At 53.8% G+C, this 21,600-nt stretch overlaps 1 protein-coding gene across 1 annotated transcript; it reads right to left on the bottom strand.

The window, feature by feature from the left end:
* Window positions 1-151: 151 nt before the first annotated feature.
* SNORC (secondary ossification center associated regulator of chondrocyte maturation) lies at window positions 152-21,513 on the bottom strand. Its single transcript, XM_012549893.3, has 3 exons — window positions 18,559-21,513; window positions 4,249-4,431; window positions 152-2,159 (listed from the first exon to the last, which is right to left on the bottom strand). The coding sequence occupies exons 1-3, from the start codon at window positions 18,629-18,631 to the stop codon at window positions 2,050-2,052; spliced, it is 366 nt and encodes a 121-aa protein (XP_012405347.2). The 5' UTR covers window positions 18,632-21,513; the 3' UTR covers window positions 152-2,049.
* Between the last annotated feature and the right edge of the window lie 87 nt (window positions 21,514-21,600).

Genomic DNA, 21,600 nt, shown 5'->3' with positions numbered 1-21,600 from the left:
AGTTTCCTCATCTGTAAAATAGAGCAGATGCTTAGGGACTGGACCTGCTTTTTCAGATAACCAGAGTCAGTTGAGAGGGATTGTAAAGGTCACCTTGTCCAACCACCTCATTTTATAGTTGAAGAAACTGAGATCGAGGGACTTGAAGTTACTTGTCCAAGATCACATAGGTTTGCATATGACAGGATTTGAACCCAGCTCCTCCGGCTCCAAACCCATCATGCCACCCTATTATTTAAACTCAATGGAAATGTTCCCAGATCTTTTAAAAATCAGGCCACCTGAGGTATATGAAGAAAACAGAATCAAATTTTGAAAAACAAAAGCAAAAGTCTCCTTTTTCTTGTCATTATACCTGGGTGGGAAATCCAGGTGAATCCCCCAGACATGTGTCTCTTAGGTTTTTTGCTCCCCTCTGAAGGAGCCTCCTCTTATCCAGATTCAGGAGAAAACTGCTGAGGAGGGAATGGGTTTTGAGTCCAGCCAGAGCCTGAAGCATGCTGGGAGTTGCATTCTTCCTACTGGGAGCCAGAGGGATATTGCAGAGGCTGAGTAAGGGAAGCAGACATTACCTCTGGAGGCACTGCTCCCTTTCCAAAGTGAACAAGGGGACAAGATGCTCTCTAAGATTCTTTTTGATGGCAGGTCCCCCCAATCATGGACTCTCAGATTTACCAGGGCCACCTAGCCTAACCCACATCATCCCTCACCTCCAGGGCCTCCTCCCAGGCAGCCCATTCCCCTCTGGGGCAGGAGTTTTTCCTTGACAGTTTTGCTTGGGAAATATGGGTCCGGCCGAAGGCAGAGCTCAGTAAGCAAGGTTTCCCTCCACGGTGCTACAATTTAGAGGGCACAGATGATACTTAGGCTGAAGGAATGCCCGGACAACTGAGCTCAGGACGCAACCGGCAAGAACTGAGAATGCCAGGCTAAACAAGAAGCTGGGGGAGTCACTTTGGATGAGGGTCTACTCTGGAAAACGTGCTCTGGCAGTCAGGTTTTCCAGCTGGAGCTCTGCCTGCGGGAACTGGGGTGGAAGCCGGTCAGGGACTCTTATCTGGGGCTCTGCCATTTTTATAAAATAGCGTTATCACTGTATCTCCACAGAATTAGGCTCCTTTGTCACCCCACGCATGCGAAAACCCTCCACCGACAGAGGAGTCGGTGACACCAGAAGGGGAAAAACTAACCCCCCGGCTTCAGACCATGTCTCAGAGAAAAAGCCCATTTCCCTCCGTCTCCGTCCCAGACTGCAGTCTCACAAGAGGGCGCGGCCAGCCAAATATGGCTTCCTTTTTGACAGGCCAGGCCAATGATTATGGGTTATCACATCAATGAACACAATTTGAGGCTAACAGGAGACGGGCTCAGAATTATTAAGAATTATCGTATTTTCTATCTTGCCTTTCTGCTCCCTTTTGAAAGGGACTTTTGGGGGGAAATCCCGAGGTTGTGATCTCTCAGGTGAGTGAAAAAGGAAGCAGGACAAGTTAGGGCAGAACAAGTGGCTTTTTGGCAGCTGAAACAAGAAACAAGGCTTCTGTGTCTCCCCCACACCCCCACAATAATCCAGCCTTTCACTCAAAGCTGCTTCATCCTTGTGTCCAGGACCCCAATATATCTAGTGAAGGCCATGGACCCTTTCTCGGAATAAAATGCTCAATTTCAGTTTTCCCCCATCCAAGGTCATGAGTCCCCCTGAACTCTCTAGGTAAGGATTCTTGTTCTAGGCCAAAGCCAAGAAGAGCCGCATGTAAGAAACAATCCTACCACCAAAGGGTCGCCCATTCTAAGTCTACCCTTCACCCCGGGCAAGCTTGAGGACCCCAGGATGCTCTATGGGGCCAATCTCTCACCCTGGGACTACTGGGACCAGCAGGAGGCAACTAAGAATCTTGGTAAAGGGCCTTTGGGCCTTTCCTTATCTCGGGTTCCAGGGAGCAGCAGAGGAGGAGGAAGAGGAGACAGTTGAGCACAGAAGATAGGGCTGTGCCAAGTGAGCTTAGCCAAATCCAGATGTTAGGAAAAACAAGACCCTTTTTATTTCATTCAGGATGTGGAGAATTTTCGCAGAGTGATGACGATCAATGCCAGGACCACGGAGGTGCCCAGCAGGGCGGCGATCACGATGGCAGCGATGGCTCCGGGGCCCAAGGACCCTAGGGAAGGCAGAGGGAAAAGTGAGAGGTGGAGGATCCAGGCCTAAGCGCGGGATTCAAAATGTGGCCCAAAGGCCTGGGGTGAGGAGGGTGCCAGCACCGTGAACACAGAACTGCAGAGCTGGATGGGAGCTCAGAAGTCAGCCTGGCCCATCCCTTCCCAAATCAACATCTTCCCCACGGGATCATCCCGGAGCAAAATGAATGGAGGAAATACTGATTGAGGCATAAAACTATCGCATTAGGTGTTTCTGTCATTATTCTTCCACTTGGCAATCATTTATGGATGCACAAGTTGCTCTAGATACCTTCTTTCCTGGTCCGGACACTTCTAAGGCCGAGACTGAAAAGTCCGCCTCTTTGGCCAGGCCACTCCCAGCAGCCGGACAGGGCTCCACAAAAGCCGTCTCTCTCCTGTAGTTGTGCGACAGACTGACCTACCTGGTGCATAGGAGCACGGGATCGGAGAGGCGGGGCTGGAAGGGGCTCAGAGTTTATGTAATCCAGCTCCCACATTTTAGTGTGGGGACTGAGGCCAGAGACCGACAGCCAGCATCAAAGGTGCTTGGGGTTCTCTGACTCGAGAGCTAAGGGCTTTCTCACTGCACTTGGCTGCCAGATCAGAAGCTCCAGGATGACAACACTGGGTCTTGCTTCCCTAAGTGCCCAGCAGCGCTTTGGCTGCCCCCAATCACTGTTTGTGGAATGAAGGCAGAGGCGCTGGGGGTGCCAGGAAAGGCTGAATTTGAATCAAAGGAAGCAAGTCTGCACCTTTGTCCACCTATGAACCTTGCACAAGACACTTTCCCATCTCAGTCTCAGTTTTCTTATCTGCAGATTAGACTCAATGATCGCTGGGGTTGAACCTTGGCTCCGCGTCTTGCTGTGACCCGAAGCCTCCTCTGGTGCCCAAACTGGGGTCTAATGAGTAAATGGGTTCGTAAGGACAGCCCTAATCTTCCTCCCACAGACATTTCTTTCCTTCCCCTCCTGACTGGCCCCCGGCGTGGTAACAAGAAATCACACTGGGAAAGGGAGAATCAGGGAGTCAGTTCCTAAGCCTGGAATCCTCTTATCTTTGCAAAGATACAGCAAGGGCTGTGAGTTACCCAGGCCCTTCTCTGTTTCACAACTAGGATTCATGGGCACCCACTACACATGTGTGCCCACACGAGTGCATTTACATACATGCAAATACACATGCAGATGTGCATACATACATGCAAATACACTTGCACACAAGGCTCATGGGAAACTGGGTGACAGTAAAGGGAGTGCTGAAATCAAGAAGACTTGAGTTCAAATTCAGCCTCAGACACTAACTAGCTGTGCAGCGAGTCACTTAATCTGTTTGCCTCAATTTACTCAACTATAAAATGGGGCTAATAGCAGCATCTAGCAAGGGTCCTCAGACATTTTAAGTAAGGGGCCAGTTCACTGTCCCTCAGACTGTTGGAGGCCGTACTGTAGTAAAAACAAAACCTTTGTTTTGTGGGCCTTTAAATAAAGAAACTTCATAGCCCTGGGTGAGGGGGATAAACGTCCTCAGCTGCTGCATCTGGCCCGTGGGCCATAGTTTGAGGACCCCTGATCTACATCATAGGGTTGTTGTGAGAATCAAATAACATTTGTAAAACTCTTAGCATAGAGCCTGGCCCAGAGTGGGTATGTATATATTTATTCCCTTTACTTCCCCCTTCAATAGCCCAAGGTCACATAGGTGGTAAGCGGCTGAGTCAAAATTTGAACCCAGATCCCCTATCTGCTCTGCCAGTCAGCTTTCTCCCAGGCCCCTAATTCTGCTGAGGCTGGAGGAGGAATATTCTGACCTCAGGGGTCATAGCACTCCTCTTTTCTCTTCCTAGTAGCCCCTAAAGTCTCCCTTTTACAGATGAGTAGACTGAGGTAGTGAGGACTTGCTGGAGGCCCTTCCCTCCCTCCGGGGGTACTGGGGGATTTGTTCCTCTTTCAGAATGGGAGGGAAAGGTATGTGTCAGGAGTAAGGAGAAAGAAATTGATTACTCGGGGAGAGACGAACCTCTATTCGCCCCCCACCCCCCAAAGACCCCTGAGAGAATCAATCCCGTACCAGTCTCGTTGTCCAGCCGGTGCAGATGGGTGGTGTCCTCCGGCTCGTACTCGGAGGTGTAGACGGGGAGGTCTGTGGCGTCGGAGGCGTGGGAGTGGGTGGTGCTTTCGAAGGGGCCCACTCCCGATGGCAGCTCCCCCGGGTCGTTCCACAGGGTGGGCACAGGGCCTTGGGGATACTCTGCTGGAAAACAGAACAAAGAAAGATGCCAGGAGACAGGCGGCAGCAAGATCGGCATCGAGGTCAGGCACTGAACACCAGCAGCCCAGCCTGGGACTCACTAACCCCCTTCAGCAGACAATCCACCTTAAGAAGGCACGAATGGCTCGTCCACACGGGCTTGGCAAAGGAACACCACCGACCACTGTAGGCTACTAACAACTTGGCGCTACTGAAACCCTAGGAAGATGCAAACAGGTGGCCAGAATGATAGACCAGAATGCCTCGGATGCATCAGAAACTTGCAGTGGTGAATCCTCGTACAAGTACAAATCAAGCCAACAAGCATTTATTAAGCACCTACTGTGTACCAGGCATGGTCAAAAGTAAAAGCAAAAAAGCAGTTCCTCAAGGAGCCAGTGTTTTAATGGTGGAGATGACATACAAAGTACTACATACAAATAAGATGCAGAGAGGGAAACATAATCTCGAGCCCTGAGACGGGAGAACTGGGACAGGAAAAATGCAGTAAGTAGGACTCTAGCTAAGACTTGCAGAAAGCCAAAGGCAAACTCCAGAATATCAAAATGCCCTCCCAAAGAGTTTGTTTTGCTGAGGCAATTGGAATTAAGTGACTTGCCCAAGGCCACACAACCAGGAAGTGTTGAGTATCTGAGGTCGGATTTGAATTCAGGTCCTCCTGACTTCAGGGCTGGTGCTCTATGCACTGAGCTACCCAGCTGTCTCACCCACAGGCATTTCTTTCCCTTCAGCTACTGCCAAGTGAAACTAAACTAAACTAAAGAAACTAAATGGGGGAAGGAGACACTTGAGAATTTGACAAATGATCTCTATGAGAACTGGACCATTTCATGGATAAAACTGATGCCACAATTGCCTGGACATTCCACTGATCCAGAAAAACTGAAGAACAGCATTGTTACAGGTTTTGCCATAGCGAATACTCACAACCTCCAAGTAGATGCAATGAAAAACTCAAAAGATGGAGTCCTTGTGGAAGAAACTGAAAGGACATGGGAGCAGGACGAGGAATATGGCCTCCCCACCATCCTGTCTACTACTGGATCCGTCCCAAGGATGCTTCCAATGACCCTATGGAAGATGGGTTTCCATCCCACGGCGTTTATTCATCGACAAATAGCGGTTACTTGCCCCCTCCCCCGCCCAGGACAATCTAATGCATATTAAAATAAAGAACTGCAGCACTTTGGGCTGAAAATGCCATCTGCATCCAGAAAAAGAACCAAGGAGCCCGAATGTAAATCAACACATGCTGAGTTCACTTCTTTTTTCGGTGTGTGTGTGTTTTTTTAATCTCTCCCATGCTTTTTCCCTTTTGCTCTGATTTTTCTCTTCCAACATGATTCATAAAGCAATATGAATTAAAAATAAATTTACTAGAAAAAAATTAAAATAGAGCACTTTCAAGCAAAAAAAAAAAAAAAAGAATCGTAGCACTGCAACTGTGAGGTAAGAATAAGATGATGATGATGATGATAATACCTTTCATTTTTACGACTTTTAAAGTCCACAAAGCGCTATCCTCTCAGCTGACCTTTAAGGCAGATTTACAGATGATAAAACCAAGACAGAGACTCGTCCAAGATCACACAGGTGGCAAGTGGCCGAGCCAGACTTTGAAACCCTTTGAACACTCCACCTCCAAAGCCTTTTTTCATTGCATCACAGCGCCTCGATCTAGTAACTACCCTTGGTTATCGGTGTTCTCTTTGCTTCATTTTCATTTACAGATTGACTAGTGACCATGCTGCTCCCATCCCTCCCCTCGAAGAAGAAAGGGGCATTTTTATTTTTGTCTTTGTCTCCATGTCCTAATATAGCACCTAGTACACTTGTCTAGGTTTGGGATTTCATCAGAGAAGGGAACTCTTTAATGAGGAAATTCCTCCACCAGGGGAGAAGGGCTGGGCCACTTACTGGCAAAGGCCTTGCCTCTGGGGTCCGCCGGGACATGTCAGAGGGGACGGAGCTCGGCTTCTCCTGGCCATGATGCTCCTTGCTGGACAGGGATGGAATAGTTCACACAGTTCCTGTCCCCACACTCCCTTCCTTTGCCTTCCTCCCTGCCTCACACCCATAGTCTCTGCAAATTGTGATCAGTCCCCGTCTTCTTGCCCGCTTTCAGCCCTTGTATTATTTCATGTCCATGCTCCTCTTATTTTTTCAGTTTTGGGGGCACAGCAGGAAAAGCCCTCTCGACTTTAAATTCCACCTCCAACCCTTAGCAGCTCATAATCATGAGCTCACCCAAGTCTCAGCTTCTCCGGAATATCATGGGGGCTCCTCTGTCAGATGCTGGTTTGAACTAGCTTTCCCTGAGATGGTTGCTTCTAGCTCAGACTCTGGATCTGTAAAATGGGAGTGAAACTCTCTGCACTACAAAGTCGCTGGGCTGGAGAGGGGCTCCGGTGCGATTGTGCTGATAAAGCACCGGAGCATCAGCAGCCATAGCCGTGATTCCAGCATGCTGCAGTTTTTCTAGTCCAGTTGTACAAGGTTTGTTTCTGGCGTTTTCTTTTTTGCAATGAGAAACTCTGCTGTAAAGGATTCATTTTCCCCTTGTGATAGTTTGTTCTATGATTCTTTACTGATTCCCTCAGTGAGTCTCATTCACTAAAACAGATCGCAGCCCCTTTACATCATGAGTGAGCTTCTAGAGGCGGTGGGCCTGGTTTCCCCTCTTTGAGGGTTTCTGGGTAAACCTTGGTGTGATCTCAGAGGGAAGGCAGCGTTTGCATGTGGGAAATGCAACATGCTGCGTGTGCCGAGGGGCATACTAGAAAAGCTTCTGGCAGAAGATGGGGTTTGAGCTGACCCTGCAGGAAGCCGGGGAGCCAGGAGATAGAGGGGAGGAGCGAGGGCAGCCCAGGCAGGGTCACTGCAGAGGCTATGGGAAGAAGCAGGGTGGGGGGAAACAACACTAAGCCAACATCACTGGAATATTATGCCTTTGGAGGCAAATAAAACAAACAGGAAAGAGCTAAGATGATTTCCTATTTGATTCTGGGGAGAAGAGTGGAGTGAGTAATTTACCGTCTCCGTGTCCCTAAGGCATAGCAGGGTGTCTGGCACACAGTAGGTGCTTAAGAAGTGTTTCTTGTTTGACTCGAGTAGAAAGGTGCAGCACGCCCAGGGCAGTCACAGAGCTTTCTAACAATCTCTTTTGCTTTTCTCCTCTGGAGGATGCGGAGCATAGCAGCCTGGGGCTGCCAGCCCAGGACAATGGCATCCCCGGGCAGATGCTCCATCCTGCCAAGCCATCTGCTCAGAAGCCAGGGCCCTCTCTGGTGGGGCTGTCCATACCACCTCAGAATGGGAGGGGCCCAATCTGCTCCCAAATCTAGCTCCAGCCTGAGTCTTCCCTCCCATCCCTAAGGTGGCTGCCCATCTTTCTGAGCATCTAATGTTTTACGTGGCTGGCGCTCTGGGAGGTGGAAAGAGAGGGACACTGGAGAAAACGACGTAAAAAAAAATAGTTTTCATTTTAGCAAAGAACTGGGAATCTTGGTCTGAGAACTGATGTTGAATCATATTCTTCCTTCCTCTCAATCAAACATTACTTTTTAAAATCCAGTACCTGAGACAGGAATTTTCTCTCTAGGAAACTTGGAAGGTTTTACTATCTCGGAAATCCTGCACAGGGCACCATTCCCATCATGCCCAGCTCTGTTGCGTGCCATGGGAACCCCTACATAGGAGGCAGGGCCCCCGCCTTTAAAGGGCTCCTGTCCCATCAAACCCGCCTGGCTCTATCTCCATACTTGTTCCCAGGGCAACAGACAGATGTGCAATCTCCAGCACCTCCTCCTATCCCCGGGAGTCCTGCCCCCAGCAAAGGCGTCGCGCTGGGAGTCTGAGCAGGACTGATCCGTGTGGATGACGGACAAGAGGCTGACGTGGGTCACTCTCCAATCAGATTCTTAAACCCTCCTCTCGGACTGAGGCAGGCCCCTAGCCGTCCAAGGCTAACCCTTGAATTTTCTACAATGTCATTTGTAGAGTGAGAAATCAGGGCGCTAATACCCCGGTCTATATGTCCTGTGGGCGGCCTGGTGAGTGGCCATCCAACCTTTCCCTGGAGACCTCGAGCAGCCCACTCTGCTTGTCTGGATTTCTCTGAGTGCTGGGAAGCTTCTCGTTAAATCTAGCCCCAGTCTGCCTCTGCCATTCCCTGGCTGTCCCGGCTCCTCCGAGACCAAAGCAAACAAGGCTGATCCCTTTTCCAAAGGGCGCACCTTCCAATACTAGAATACTGTGCCCCCCAAAGCCTTCTTTCTGCGGCTAAACATCCTCAACTCATTCCACATAACCCTTGGGGCATGACTTGAGATTTCTAGCCTTGCTCCCATCCTCTAGACCAGGGTTCATGGACCCCAGGATCCTTGGATGGATTTCAAGGAGCATGTGACCATGGATGGAAAAAATTTTTCTGTATTGCAATAGAATTGGCTTCCTTGGCAACACTTTTTTATTTTATGCTTTTAGAAATCTCTAAGAAAGAGCCCATGGGATCTACCAGGCTGCTAGCCAAGGAGTCCATGGCACAAATACAGTTAAAATCTCTAGACCCCGAGATCACATCAGCTTCGATTGCCAAAATCTCTCATGCTCCGGACTCCTACGGAACATGCTGCTGTGAGCTGGTTGGTTTTCAGTTGCCTTCGACTCTTTGTTAGCCTATTCGGATTTTCTTGGCAAGGATACTGGTGTGCTTTGCCATTTCCAAAGCCGGTCCATTCGACAGATGAGATAACTGAGGCAGACGGGACTGAGGGACCAAGCCACACTGCTAGCTGGTATCTGAGGTTACATTGTCATTGAAGTCTCCCTGATTGCAGGTTTGGCACTCTGTGCCCTCTGGTACCACTCAACTGCTCCGCTACCGAGAATCGGAAACCTCTGCCTCTTTTTCAGACAAACTTTCTTATCCTGTGTCTAGGAAACTGATGTGACATTTGTCCCAATTAAATATAATTTTACTGGGATCCAGAAAGGTGTTACATTTCTTTCCAAGGCTGTTCTATTAGACTAATCGATAAAAGCAGCAGAAGAATTTCTGCTTAGGGTCCTTCCCCAGGACCCTCTAAGAGAGACTTCCTTACCTACTTCCCCGGGACCCTCTAAGAGAGACTTCCTTCCCTGCTTCCCCGGGACCCTCTAAGAGAGACTTCCTTCCCTGCTTCCCGGGGACCCTCTAAGAGAGACTTCCTTCCCTGCTTCCCCAGGACCCTCTAAGAGAGACTTCCTTCCCTGCTTCCCTCCAACTGAAACTTCCTTCCCTGCTGACATCAACATTCATGAACGATGACTTTCTAGGTCTAGTGCAACACGTCTCATACAGCCACTCAGCTCCAGGCTGGCCGAGTCCTAGATACAAGCAATGCAAGAGGCGAGCCCTACCCTCAGGGAGTTTACATCCTCCTGTGCCTGAGACATCACATCAGTACGGTTTTTATAGGTACAAAAGTCCCTTCGCTCTCGTCTTGCCCTTACCCTCTGCCCTGCGCTCTCTGATCCAGCAGCACTGGCTCCCCAGCCAACAAGTATTTAAGCTCCTACTGTGCGCTGAAGGCAGGCAGGGAAGGGATGAGGAAAGGCTGCTTGGGCCGAGCCTCACGGAGCTGGGCCGGGGCCAGGGAAGAGGGAGTGGGAAAAAGACTCTCTGTTGAACAGCAGACACACGGAGGCCACCGAGGCTCCCTCCGGCTCAGGATTGATGTTAAGATCAGAGGCCTCTCCCAGGTATCGGACTCTTCCCGGGGAGGCTGCGAGCAGAGCCTGGCCGGGTGGGGCTGTTTGCCCAGGGAGGAGCCGCCTGGCGGGCCCATCAATGCCTCTGTTGTGCGACTGGGACAAGTGAGAGGCCCCAGCGAGCAGGGGAGACATTCCACAGGTCCCCACTGAAACCACGCGGAATGTCACCCAGGGACGGAAAAGCCTTCGGTATTCAGGCCCCCGCGCCCGGGGCCCAGCACCTGGCTGCCTGGCTGGGCCCGGGCCCTGGGGAGGGGAGGCTGGGCATCTAGGATGGGAAGAAGGGGTCTGAGCGCCCCCCTGCCCTGGGCCTTATACACAGAGAGGCCCCTATCCCCAATTCAGAGATGGGATGACTGGGTAAAGGGCTGCGCTAACTGTCCCGAGCTCTCTCCCCTGGTGATAATCCTTCTGTTCAAAGAACTGGATGCGGCGGTAACGGGAGACCCAAGCCTCTCAGGACCCCGAGACTCGCAGCTGGACCCCAGAGACCTCCACCAACCCCCTTTTACAGATGGAAAACCCGAGGTTCAGAGGGAAGCATCCATCCCAAAGCCACAGCATGTGGCAAAGGCAGGACGAGAATCTGGGCCTCCTGCCTCCTCTTTGCTGGGCTCTTTTCTGAGCCTCAGTTTCCGCTTGCCGCCATGTTGGCCACACTGGACATCTCTAGGTGGGGACAGATGCAGATCTCAGCCACCTAGTGGCACACTCTCAATGGGGAGGCGTGAGGGGAGGCTGGAAGCAAAAGGGCCTTCGTGGTCCTGGGTGGGTGGGTGGGTGGACAGGGGGAGGTGGGAACAGCAAAACATACTAAAAATAGGGCCCAAGCACAAACATTTGGTCAATCAACAACGAGCTAGGGAAAGGCGCGCCAGACAGTTGTCCCCACCCTGGACCAATATTTACCCCTTCCCGCAACCACTTGGCCTGGAGGGGGCCACCCGGGGACAGAGGTCCCTGGGTTGGCCCCTCGCAAACACTGTGGGTCTGGAAGGGCCACGAGATGGGACATCTCGGCTTGGAGAACGGCTCCGGCTTCCCAACCTCCCAGTCCTGACTGTCAGGCTTGCCCCGAGGCTCCCCTCGGAATGAGGCTCAGGGGCTTCCGGCAGCAAGCATTTATCAGGGACCTACTATGTACTACAGGGGTCCTCAAAATTTTTAACTAGGGGGCCAGTTCACTGTCCCTCAGACTGTTGGAGAACTATAGTAAAAACAAAAACTTTGTTTTGTGGGCCTTTAAATAAAGAAACTTCATAGCCCCGGGTGAGGGGGATAATTGTCTTCAGCTGCTGCATCTGGCCCAAGGGCTATAGTTTGAGGACCCCTGTCTACATGCTCAAAGACAAAGGCTAAAACAGCGCCTGCCCCCAACATGCTGACATTCAAATGGGGAGGATGAGGAAATAATCACCTACCCCTAAGACAGAAGGCACCCAGAGGGAGGCAGAAGCTAATCGTGTGATTGACAAGGTCACCTAACCTCTCAGAGCTTCGGTTTCCCCATCTGTAAAAAGAGAAGCTGGATTCCATGGGCTTCACCTTTGCACTGGTTGTGCCCCCCCCAACCTCCCCTGCATTTATAATGTCTCTGATTCCACAAGTCTCTTATTAACGGTCTTAACCTTGAGCCAGAATTATTGGGCCGGTCTAGCTGGTTCATAATAAGCTGGTTCAACAATAGTTATCAATATTTTCTCTTGAACGAGTTTTGGGGGTTGTGTGTGTAGGGCTGCAGGCTACATCAGATCTGGGGGGATAATTAACAGGCTCCAAGCATTTCCCCCCTTTTTCTGGGTGATGAGGGGCAGTGGGAAGCAGGAGGAGGACACGGCAGCAGCCGCCATGAAGCCGACTGGCTCCACTTCCCCCCGACTCTGCATCCTCCCCCTCCCACTGTGATGATCCCGGGGACGCTGCTGGGTCCCACAAAGTGCCCCCTGCTCCAGTTTTCAGGCAAACGCAAGATCAAGAGGGATATGTGGGTTCTGAGGTGTGGGGTTCCCCAGGAGGCACCAGAGCCTCCTCTCCAGGCGGCCCCAAGCCTTGATTCGGTGCCTGGGGAGATGACACGGTCCCACAAAGGTGGTAAAAGCCTCTGGACTGTCATAAAAACTAAAAAAGGAAAAACCCTCTGGGCTGAAACAAGGTCAGAGGAAATACAGATCTGCTTTATCCAGGCCCCTCCTGTGGGAAGGTGTGACTGCCCCGTGTGTACACTGGTGGGCAGCGGGAGGGCGGCTCCCACCCTGATCCCACCTTAGGGAGGGAGGGCTCTGGTGTCCGTACCCCCCCCCCCCAGAGATGGGTTTCAGGGGGGTCAATGGCTTAATTTTATCTCTTGGAGAAAAGCGTTTGATCCTCTCAAGAGACAAGGCCCGAGTGTCCTCCGCGGGCCTGCTTGCCCGCAGCTCCCGGCTTTGGGGGCTAACAGACCTCCAGGCCCTAAAGGTAAACAAACAGCTCGTCCTGGCATACCTGGGAGAGCCCCAGACAAAGGGGCAGATTCACAGCTGCCCCATCTTCTCCTCCCAGTGGCAGCCGCGCAGAGGGAGGCCGGCCAGCCTGAGGACGCCCCTGCACAGGCCCGGCCCTCTCCCCAGGGCCAGTGGGTGGGGCAGGGGAGGACGGCTGCTCCTCCAATGGGACACGGGGGGGAGGGGGGGAAGGGGACACTTGGGGGACAGGGGGGAGGGGGGAAGAGGGAGGACGGCTGCTCTTCCAGTGGGACACTGGGGGGGGGCGGGTAGGAGGGGAGGACGGCTGCTCCTCCAGTGGTGGCTCGGGGAGTTTGCTTCTCAGGGCCCTCATTTGGAGACTGATTCATCTGGGCAAACAACTAGGCCTTTTGGGGTACCCCGCCACTGTCCCTGTAACCATCGCTTGGTCACAGAGGAGGGAACATTTTACAACAGAGTAAACTGAGGCTCGGATCTTGGATGTGGAGTGGGAGGGGAGCCTAGAAGGTTTGGAGCCCAAGGCCCTCATCCTATAGCCGAGGACAACCAGGCCCAGGGAGACCAGGTGACTGGACCAAAGCCACCCTGAGGTGAAGGGGCAGGGTTGGGTTTGACCCCAGAGCATGTGCCTCTCCCCTTCTGTCACCTTTGTACCTCACTAATGACCCCAAGATTCCTCTCGTTCCGGGCACCTTGGTGGTGACTTGGGAGTCAGATCTCACCCTTTCTGCCTCAGTTTCCCCCTCCGTAAAAAGGGGGTCAGCCTCAGTCCCAGGTCCTGGCCGAGTGTTGGATGGGAGTTAGGATCCCCCCTGACCTGATGCTCTGGCCTCTCCTCTGCATCCCTCCCTTCAGAATGGCTCCCCGCGGACAGGGCCTGCACCCCAAGAAACAGCTCGAGAGCAGGCAGAGACCTCGGGACATGCTTCATTCTTCCCGCCGCCCTGGACCACGTTGCTCCCAACTCAGAGGGTGTTAGAGCCAGGAGGTCATCCCTGAGTGACCACCGGGAGGATGCACCTGCCCCACGCCCATCCTCCCCATGGGCTGCGACAGTGCCCTGAGCCCGCGCCAGGACGGATGCCAGGGGCCTCCTTGGGGAGGGCAGGGAGCTCGAGGGAGGTCGGGCCCTCTGCATGAGGCTGCGGGGGAGGCCGGGGTCGGCCTGTCACAGGGAGGCAGAGAAAGCCGCAGGCTCCAGGTCCCCTCTCCCAACCGGACTCAGGCCTTTGGGCCGTCGGCCAGATTCGTCGGGGAAACGATAGCGGCATTTTAGTAAGGACGGTCATGGCCAGAGGCTGGAGAGAGCAGGGGGTGAAAGGGGTGAATGCTGGCTCCCGAGGGTGTGGCCCATGGTACCGGAGCACTGGCTGATGGAACTGGGGGGGGGGGGGGGGGGGGGGGGAGACAGGAGGGCCTTCCACATTTGTGGGGGCTGGGCTGTCCCTGGGACACGGGCCTCGAGGGGGCAACAGCCACTGCCTTTAGACATCTCGTTTAGGACAACGGGCATCAAGTCACTCCTGGAGCACCGGAGAAGAGGGAGGACGGGAGTCGGCTCAGGGACAGACTTTGCTCCCAACCAATCACAGAGGCCAGAGACAATTATCCCGATTATCCCACACCCCTTCGTGCTGGCTCATCCCTTCTCCCAACTCCCCGGGGGAGCACATGTCAAACACAGAAGTGGGAGAGATGAAGAGCCGGGGACGTGCCTGTTGGTGGGGCACTGACAGTGCAAGGGGGAATAAGCCCGACTCCTGCACAAGGACAAGATGGGGAGACACGGCTAGCTCTTCTGAAAAAAGATCTGGGGGTCTGAGGGGACCACAAACTTGATGATGGGGCCCCCAGGATGGTCATTTCCCCTCAGGGCCGGTGCTGAGTTGCAGAAGCCCCACTCTGGGAAGGCCACAGATGCGGGTGCGGGAGGCGTCAGCTCTATGAGGGGCCGATGAGAAACCGGACAGCTGCTGGGGCCGTCTCCAGGCACTTAAAGCTTTCTGGGAGGGGAGGGCGCTTGCTCGGTTCCCACTGGTCGGAGCCGCCACAGGCCAAGCGGGTGTCGGGCAACTGTGTGACGACAAGGCCCCCCAGGAGCAGGGCCGGGGGACCCCTTGCCTGAGCTTTGCCGGGGATCCTTGCTCAGGCTGCTGGGGGCCCAGGCAGAGCCGCCCCCGGGGGGAGCAGGAAGGACCCCCAGTTTGCTCCCTAAAATGGCGCCGTAGCCCCAACTCCCTCCCTCACGCCTGTTAGTTCTGGGGAGCAGGGACCAAGTGAGCCAGGCAGTGAGGAGCAGGCTGTCCGGCCCCAGGTGGGCGAGCGGCCAGGGCAGGGATGAAAGCGCCCTTCATGGCCAGCACAAAGGCCCCTCTGTGAGGGCCGAGCACGAAGGGGCAGGGAGCACCGCGGCCGGGCCCAACGTTAAACAAACTTGTTTACCCAGAGAAAGGGGCTGGGTGTGCAGGGGCGCCCGCCCTCCCCAGCCAGAGGCGGTCACCGGCTCCTCTCCTCCCCTGGCCAACGGAGCCCAGACCCGCCGCGGCCCCTGTCCTCACCTGCCCTGTGCTGCCCTCCCGCCCCCTGCCCTGGCCAGCTCAGGCAGGAGAGCCTAGCGTGGCCAGGGCTTCCAGGCCCCTCCTCCCCAAGCTGGCCCTTCCTCGGTCGCACCGGGGCCAGGGCTGCCTGGACTTCCCCTCTGCCCCTAGGGGCTGAGCTCAGGCCTTGACTCAGTAAAAGCTGGATTTGGCTCCTTCAATCATTCCTAAGGAAACAGACTATAGTAAAGTCATCATCCAACCGTAAAATCAGCTCCCAGGACTCAAGAGGAGAACTCCCGAGCCATGTACAGGAGAAGAAAATGAGACAGCCCCCCCCCCCCCCAAAGCAAACTGGCCGGCCCGTCTCCCAGGGCTGGGGTTTGCCCCCACATTCTCCAATTCCAGCCCCAGCCCTGTGGCCCCGGTGCCGAACCCGGGGGGAGGGCCGGAGGAAAGGGCCGGAAGCCAGGGGGAAGCATGCCCCAGCCCCTGCTCAGCCCGGGCCTCTGCGAGCCTCCAGCTGTGTCGGGAGAGGGAGGGAGGACAGTCTGAGAAGGAGAAATAGGAATTTCCAGCTGTCTACCAGAGGCCCAGTCCCCGGGAGCCCGCCAGGTGCTCCTGCAGAGGAACCTGGTTATCACTGAGCCTGGATACCCGGGAGGGGGAGAGGGGGGGAAAGGATGGAGAAGCCGGAGAAGCCTCCTTCCCTGCCTCTGCCCACAGCCTGGGCACCGAGGCCCACGACTTCCTGGGCTCCTCCTCTGGGCAAGGCCGGGCCTAGCTGCCCCAACGGCTGTCCCGGCAAGAACCCAGTAGGGACAAGTGGAGCCTGGGCCAAGGGGGAGGAGGAAGAGCAACGAGCCAGATGTGGGGAAGGGACCCGACTGCCTGGGTCTCCTTCGGGCACAAGGATACCCTCGACCCCGGCCAACCACCTGCCACATGGGAATACACAGTCGGGTCAAATCTGTTCCTTCCTCTGGAAAAACAGCCCAAAGCATCTGCCATAACCGAGATCAAGAGGGCGTCCTAAAAGGGAAGCCAGCCAGAGACAGGAAGCCCCTTATTGTTACCTGTATCATCAAACACTACATATGTATGGGAGGCCAGTGGGGGGAGGGTGATCTCACTGGGGCAAGAGCTGGTCCCAGAAGCCCCCCAGGGGCCAAATACCCCGCCCCCACCCCTGCATAAGCCCCAGGAACTCCCCAAAGGCCACGCCCTGGGAGTTTTCCTCACCTGGAAGGCTCCAGTGCTAAGGAAACCACCGACCAGCCCCGGGACCCTGGCAGTGTGCCCCGAGGTCCAAGGGACAGCCCTTCAGATCCCTATCAGCAAGACTGGAAGCTCTGAATTCTAATCCTGCCTTAGAGGCTTGGCTGGCTGCCTGGCCCCGAGCCTGGGGCTCTGAGCTGGGAGCCCCACAGGTCACTGTCAGACCTGGAGGTCACAGAAATCCCTCCGCAGCCTCACGTTCCATGAACGCCAGCTGTTAACATGGACAAACGTTGCCAATCTGCGCCAATGGCTTCCCTGCCAGAAACTGCCCAAACCAAAGCAATCACAGAAATGGCCAGAACAAGGCAAAGCTAAATGACAACGAGACCAGTAAAACGCAGATGGCACTTGGAGGGCCACAGTGTCATGGCCGGGAGAGCGTTTCCTTCAGGCTCTAACACTCATAAAGCAGGGACACAGGAGACAGGGGGTGCCCCCCCACCTACAAAGGCCAGTTTGCAGAGGAGAGGAACGTGGCCGGGGAGCGGGGCCTGCACTGCCCAGGTTGCCCCTCTGGGGGTCGTTTTTTGGGTAAACCGTTTCCCCCATTTTTTCATTCTGGGTTGTAAGAGCTTGCTCTCTGATAGGGAGAGACAGGACACGTGGGGAAAGGAGATATAAAAAGAAAAGATAAGTAGCAAAGTGCTTTACAGACGTTTTGAGCCTCATGAATCTCTGGGAGGTGGATGTTTTCTTATGCCCATTTACCGGCTGAGGAAAAGGTGACCCCACGGCCGCCCTATCCCCAGCCGCACATTTCCAGCTGCAGGCACTCGGGGGCTCAGCTGGCGGTCCCCTTGCCCCACCCTGGCCTGGCTGCTGAGGGCTGTGGCAGCGGGTCCCTGGACATAGGTGGGCGCTGTCTGAATAACTGGGAAATGTTTAAGGCTCTATTGGGGGAAGTACATGTGCACCTGACTGACACTGACTATGGCTCCTGCAGCTCCCTGCATGTAAACCTGGGCTCTGGGCGTCCCCGGGCCTTGGGAGCTTAAAAAACGAGGTTCAAGACTTGGGCCAGGTGGCTGGAGGAAGGTGTCCCTGCGGCTGCCACTTTGGGGCCCTTCTGTAGACCTAGGGCTTCTCCACAGACAGACTTTTCCGGTGAATGCTAAGACTGTCACCCTGCTACCCTGAGACCACCGGGGAAACTGACATGCCAGGGGGCTCCCCAGAGGGGGTCTGGGACCTGCCGTCTGGGAGTCGAGGACCTCAAACGATCGGTGCTGGAGGGAAGGAGGAGGAAAAGGCACTCATGGGCAAAGTCAGACAGAAACAAGCAGAGCCCGTCCATGAGCTGGAGAACTAACCACTAACTTCAAACCAATTTTCTGCCCTCCCTGGTCTGTGTGGAGGCTGAGGCGCACCCCCGCCAAGTTAAAAGCACATTTCCTCACATCTACTTAGTGGTCTTGTGACACAGGGTCCCACCTACTCGTACCGACAAAAACTTCTGCACAAACCTGCCTGCTCTCAGCCAATCTGCGATCTGCTCCTGCCCAGATGAGAATGAAAACTCGTGGCCCCGTCCCACGCTCCGGCTGCTCCTCCCGCCGGCCCCTCTTCCCCTTCAGCCAGTGGAGACCTTCTGGCCTCCACTTCTGACAGGCTTCCTACAGTAGTCACCCAGGGGCCATTCACCTCTGCGATGCAGCTGCTGCTCCTTCCCGAAATAATAATGGCAGCCGGCATTTACGTCGCACTTCAACACGTGTGAAGTACTTTCTGCGTGTCTTCTCTCGGGCTAGGAAAACGCCACTAATTACGATCCGACTGTGGAGAGCACAGTCACAAACCCATTAGGAGACACCCTGGAGCACTGCACCCCCATAAGAAGTTGTTGCCCCACCTTTCCCGGGGAGCCCCCCTCAGCTGAGATATTCCGGTCCGTTTCTACACTTTGTAACGTCCTTGTGAAACTTCCAACAGACGAGCCCTGGCCTTTTTCATCGCCCTCCAACATTTCCAGTCATTTCCCAGTCAGTTTTCAATTCGAGGGCCACAGGAGCCCCGGGAGGATCAGTCATCCCCTTGGAGGCTGGTGAAAGATTGGAAATAAAAAAAGTCCTTCTTACCTGTGAGAACAGCAGGGACAAAGGCTCCTGACAGCATGAAGAGGAGCAGGCAAGCCATCCTGGACTGAGCCATCCTTCTCCCTCTTCTGCACGGGGCTGGTCTGGCTTGGACTTCAGGGCAGGGGGAAGAAAGCGTAAGGAAGCTCGAAGAGTTTGCTTCAATGCAAACTCTGTCCAATTGGCTCACCACTGCCCTGCTCAGAGAACACACATGCGCACACACACAGTGCAGACACCCTCAACAGACCCGCTCCCTGACTGACTGACCAAGAAAACCCGTGTTCTTGGAGCCAGGGAGCAGCTCCACCCTTGGGATATTAAAAGGGGGGAGGAAAAACTCACACACACACAAACACAGACACACACACTCACTCCTTGAGCTCCAAGCCAGTTGAGTCATTTTGATGAAAAAACTTTCACAAAGTGATCAATTCAGAAGTCCTGGAATCCCAGGGGATACTATGTCTATTATTGCTTTGCCTCTGGGGAGAGCTCCTGCTAATCCAGTTGAATAGATGAGAACCTCTGACTTTCCCCATCTCCCCAGTCCCATCTCCAAAGTGGCCTGAAGAGGCAGGGAGACGGGGACCAAGCACCAGACCGGGTTAAAATTCCTGGTTCTGATTCTTAACTACGTCACCTCAGCACGACTTTACCCCATCCTTGACCGCGATCAGTCTTTGGCATTTTATTCCACACTACTCTGCTTGGGTCTCAGGTATGAAGATGGAAGGGGCCTGGGAGACATGGTGTCCCAGCTCCTTCCTTTGAAGGAAGCCCAGGAAAGGCGAATGACTCGACTGCAGAGGTCCAGGGGGTAGCTCTCACCCCCATCCTCTGTCCCACAGCACCCCACTGACTTCCCTAATCCACATTCTGCACCACGTAGGACCTCTGCGGGAGAACCGCCGGCTCCCACAGCCGGATCCAGCGCCGGATCAGCTTCTGGCACTCCTGCCCAGCACACAACTGTCGGCATGGCCACAGCGTTGCTTATGGGAGTCACATGCAGCGCCTAGTCTGAGCTCTAGAATTCGTCCTCTGGATGAGCGACTTAGAGATTTCCTTTATTCCTGCCCCAGTCCAACCACTGCTACTCCCCTTAACACGCCTGTCGCTGTCTCCTTATCTCCCACAAGGGTCCTCAAAGGCCCGAGCTCCCTCTTCCCTGCAGTCCCGCCCCTCACAACCCGACATCAGGACCCAAGGACTGGTCTGACAAACCTCTATCCACCTCCAAAGCATGGCCACCTTCCGGAGGCGACCCTTCCAAGCCCGGCTAGTGTCCTCTCCTGGAAATTCCTCCTTGCGGGGTTTGCATTAACTTACTAAAGACAATGTGCTTTTCTGGACAGACTAGGGCCTCGACTCTGCCTTTGGCCAGGAGTCCACCACACCAGTAAAACCATAGTTTGCCCAGCACTCGCGAGAGTTACTGCTAACCAGGTACTTGAGTTTAACTGAATTGAATCCTGGGGACCCCAACAGACCTAGAACTTCCATTCAGCCGAGTCATCTTCATGTCAGAAAACACTCCAACAACTGCCCGAAAAAACCTTTTTCTAACAGTGTGATATTCCTTAGCTTTCCCAAGCCTGCCCGGGTTACGCCAAAGCTGAGACACTCCCTCCCCTCGGTGGTTCCCCTTCAGAGGAAAGGATCACTTTTGTGATCGGTAGCATGAGCAAGCCCAGGACTAGCTGATTGGGCCGAAGAGACCCTCTGGCCAAGACCGTGACCGCCACCCGGGGCTTCTGTAGCTCAGTGATTCTGCTCAAGCCTTGGAGAAGAACATGGGTCTTCGTTGCTTCTGCCAAGAAATTATCGGTTTGAGGTTCCCAACTTAGAGAAGTGACCGCGACCCCGTTCTTAAATCTGAAAACCGTTCCCGACCTGAAGGCCCAAGTAAATCCTCTGTTCTTACTTACTGCGCCTGGAACGAGCGAGTCTGCTCGTCCTTTCTCCTGGGGCAGCAGAGCTGGTCTCACTACAGATTCCACACACAGTGGGTTTTGTACTTTTATTAACTCAACAGCAGAGAGGCGCTTTGTACAAAAATAAATATGTCCATTTCTCACCAGGTTAGAATACATTGCAAGGTAGGTCAAACGATGCATAAATTAACAATGATTTCCTTGAAATGAAAACAAATTGTAAGAACAACCCTGAAACATCCCTAACTGTACTCAAGTAGAAAACTCATTAGCTTACAGTGAATGAAGCTCCTCGACTGAGCCGAATAGACGCCTTTCCGCCCATGCCATGGCAAAGGCAGCGTGGTGTGGAGTACACGGAGAGCTGGCCTTGGAGTCCCAGGACCCACGTCCAAATCCCGGGCCTCCTGCTTTAGTCTCTAATGGGACACTGAGCCAGGCCCGGGACCTCTGATCCTGCTTCTTCATCTGCAAAGGGCTGGACTCAATGGCCCCCTGAGGTCCCTTCCAGCCCAGGTCTTAGGATTTCTGAGAGTTGCATGGGAAGTTTTTCCATTAAAAACACCCCGGGACAAACAGCAAAGAAGACGACAGAATATAAAATGGAAACGGAGAGTACGTTTGAGCTCACAAAGCGAGCGTCCCCCGGGAGAGCATAATTACAGACGCTGTGAGCTGGAGGGCGGGGGTTGTTCCAGACAAACAGAAAGACAGACATGAGCAGATGAGAGGCTGAACAGTCCAAGGTCAGAGTGGTCTTTCTCCAATGTCTGCTAGAAGGCTTTTCAGGTACAAGTGAGTTCGCTTGTTTTCAAGAGTGGAAATAAAGTGTCTGATGAGTTGAGTGACTCATTACTGAAGAACCACGTTTGTTTCCTAATTTTTCATCTGTTACAAAAAGGAGAGATGGGGGAGTCAAGTTTCAGACTTTCTTGGGTGAGTACACGCTGGAATAGGAGAGGCTAGAGGTAGGGGTACACTCACAGGAGTGAAGATGTTTGTTTGGTCAAACATTTCCAATCTGACTTACCAGTGTTTATTTTGAGCTCTCAATCTGCAAGCAGAAAAACCACCAACTTTCCCCAGAAAGGCAGCGAGTGGCGGGTGG

The sequence above is a fragment of the Sarcophilus harrisii genome, chromosome 4, assembly GCF_902635505.1.
Source record: "Sarcophilus harrisii chromosome 4, mSarHar1.11, whole genome shotgun sequence".
In the NCBI taxonomy this organism is placed as follows: Eukaryota; Metazoa; Chordata; class Mammalia; order Dasyuromorphia; family Dasyuridae; genus Sarcophilus; species Sarcophilus harrisii.
This window is presented reverse-complemented; position numbering and strand designations above follow the sequence as displayed.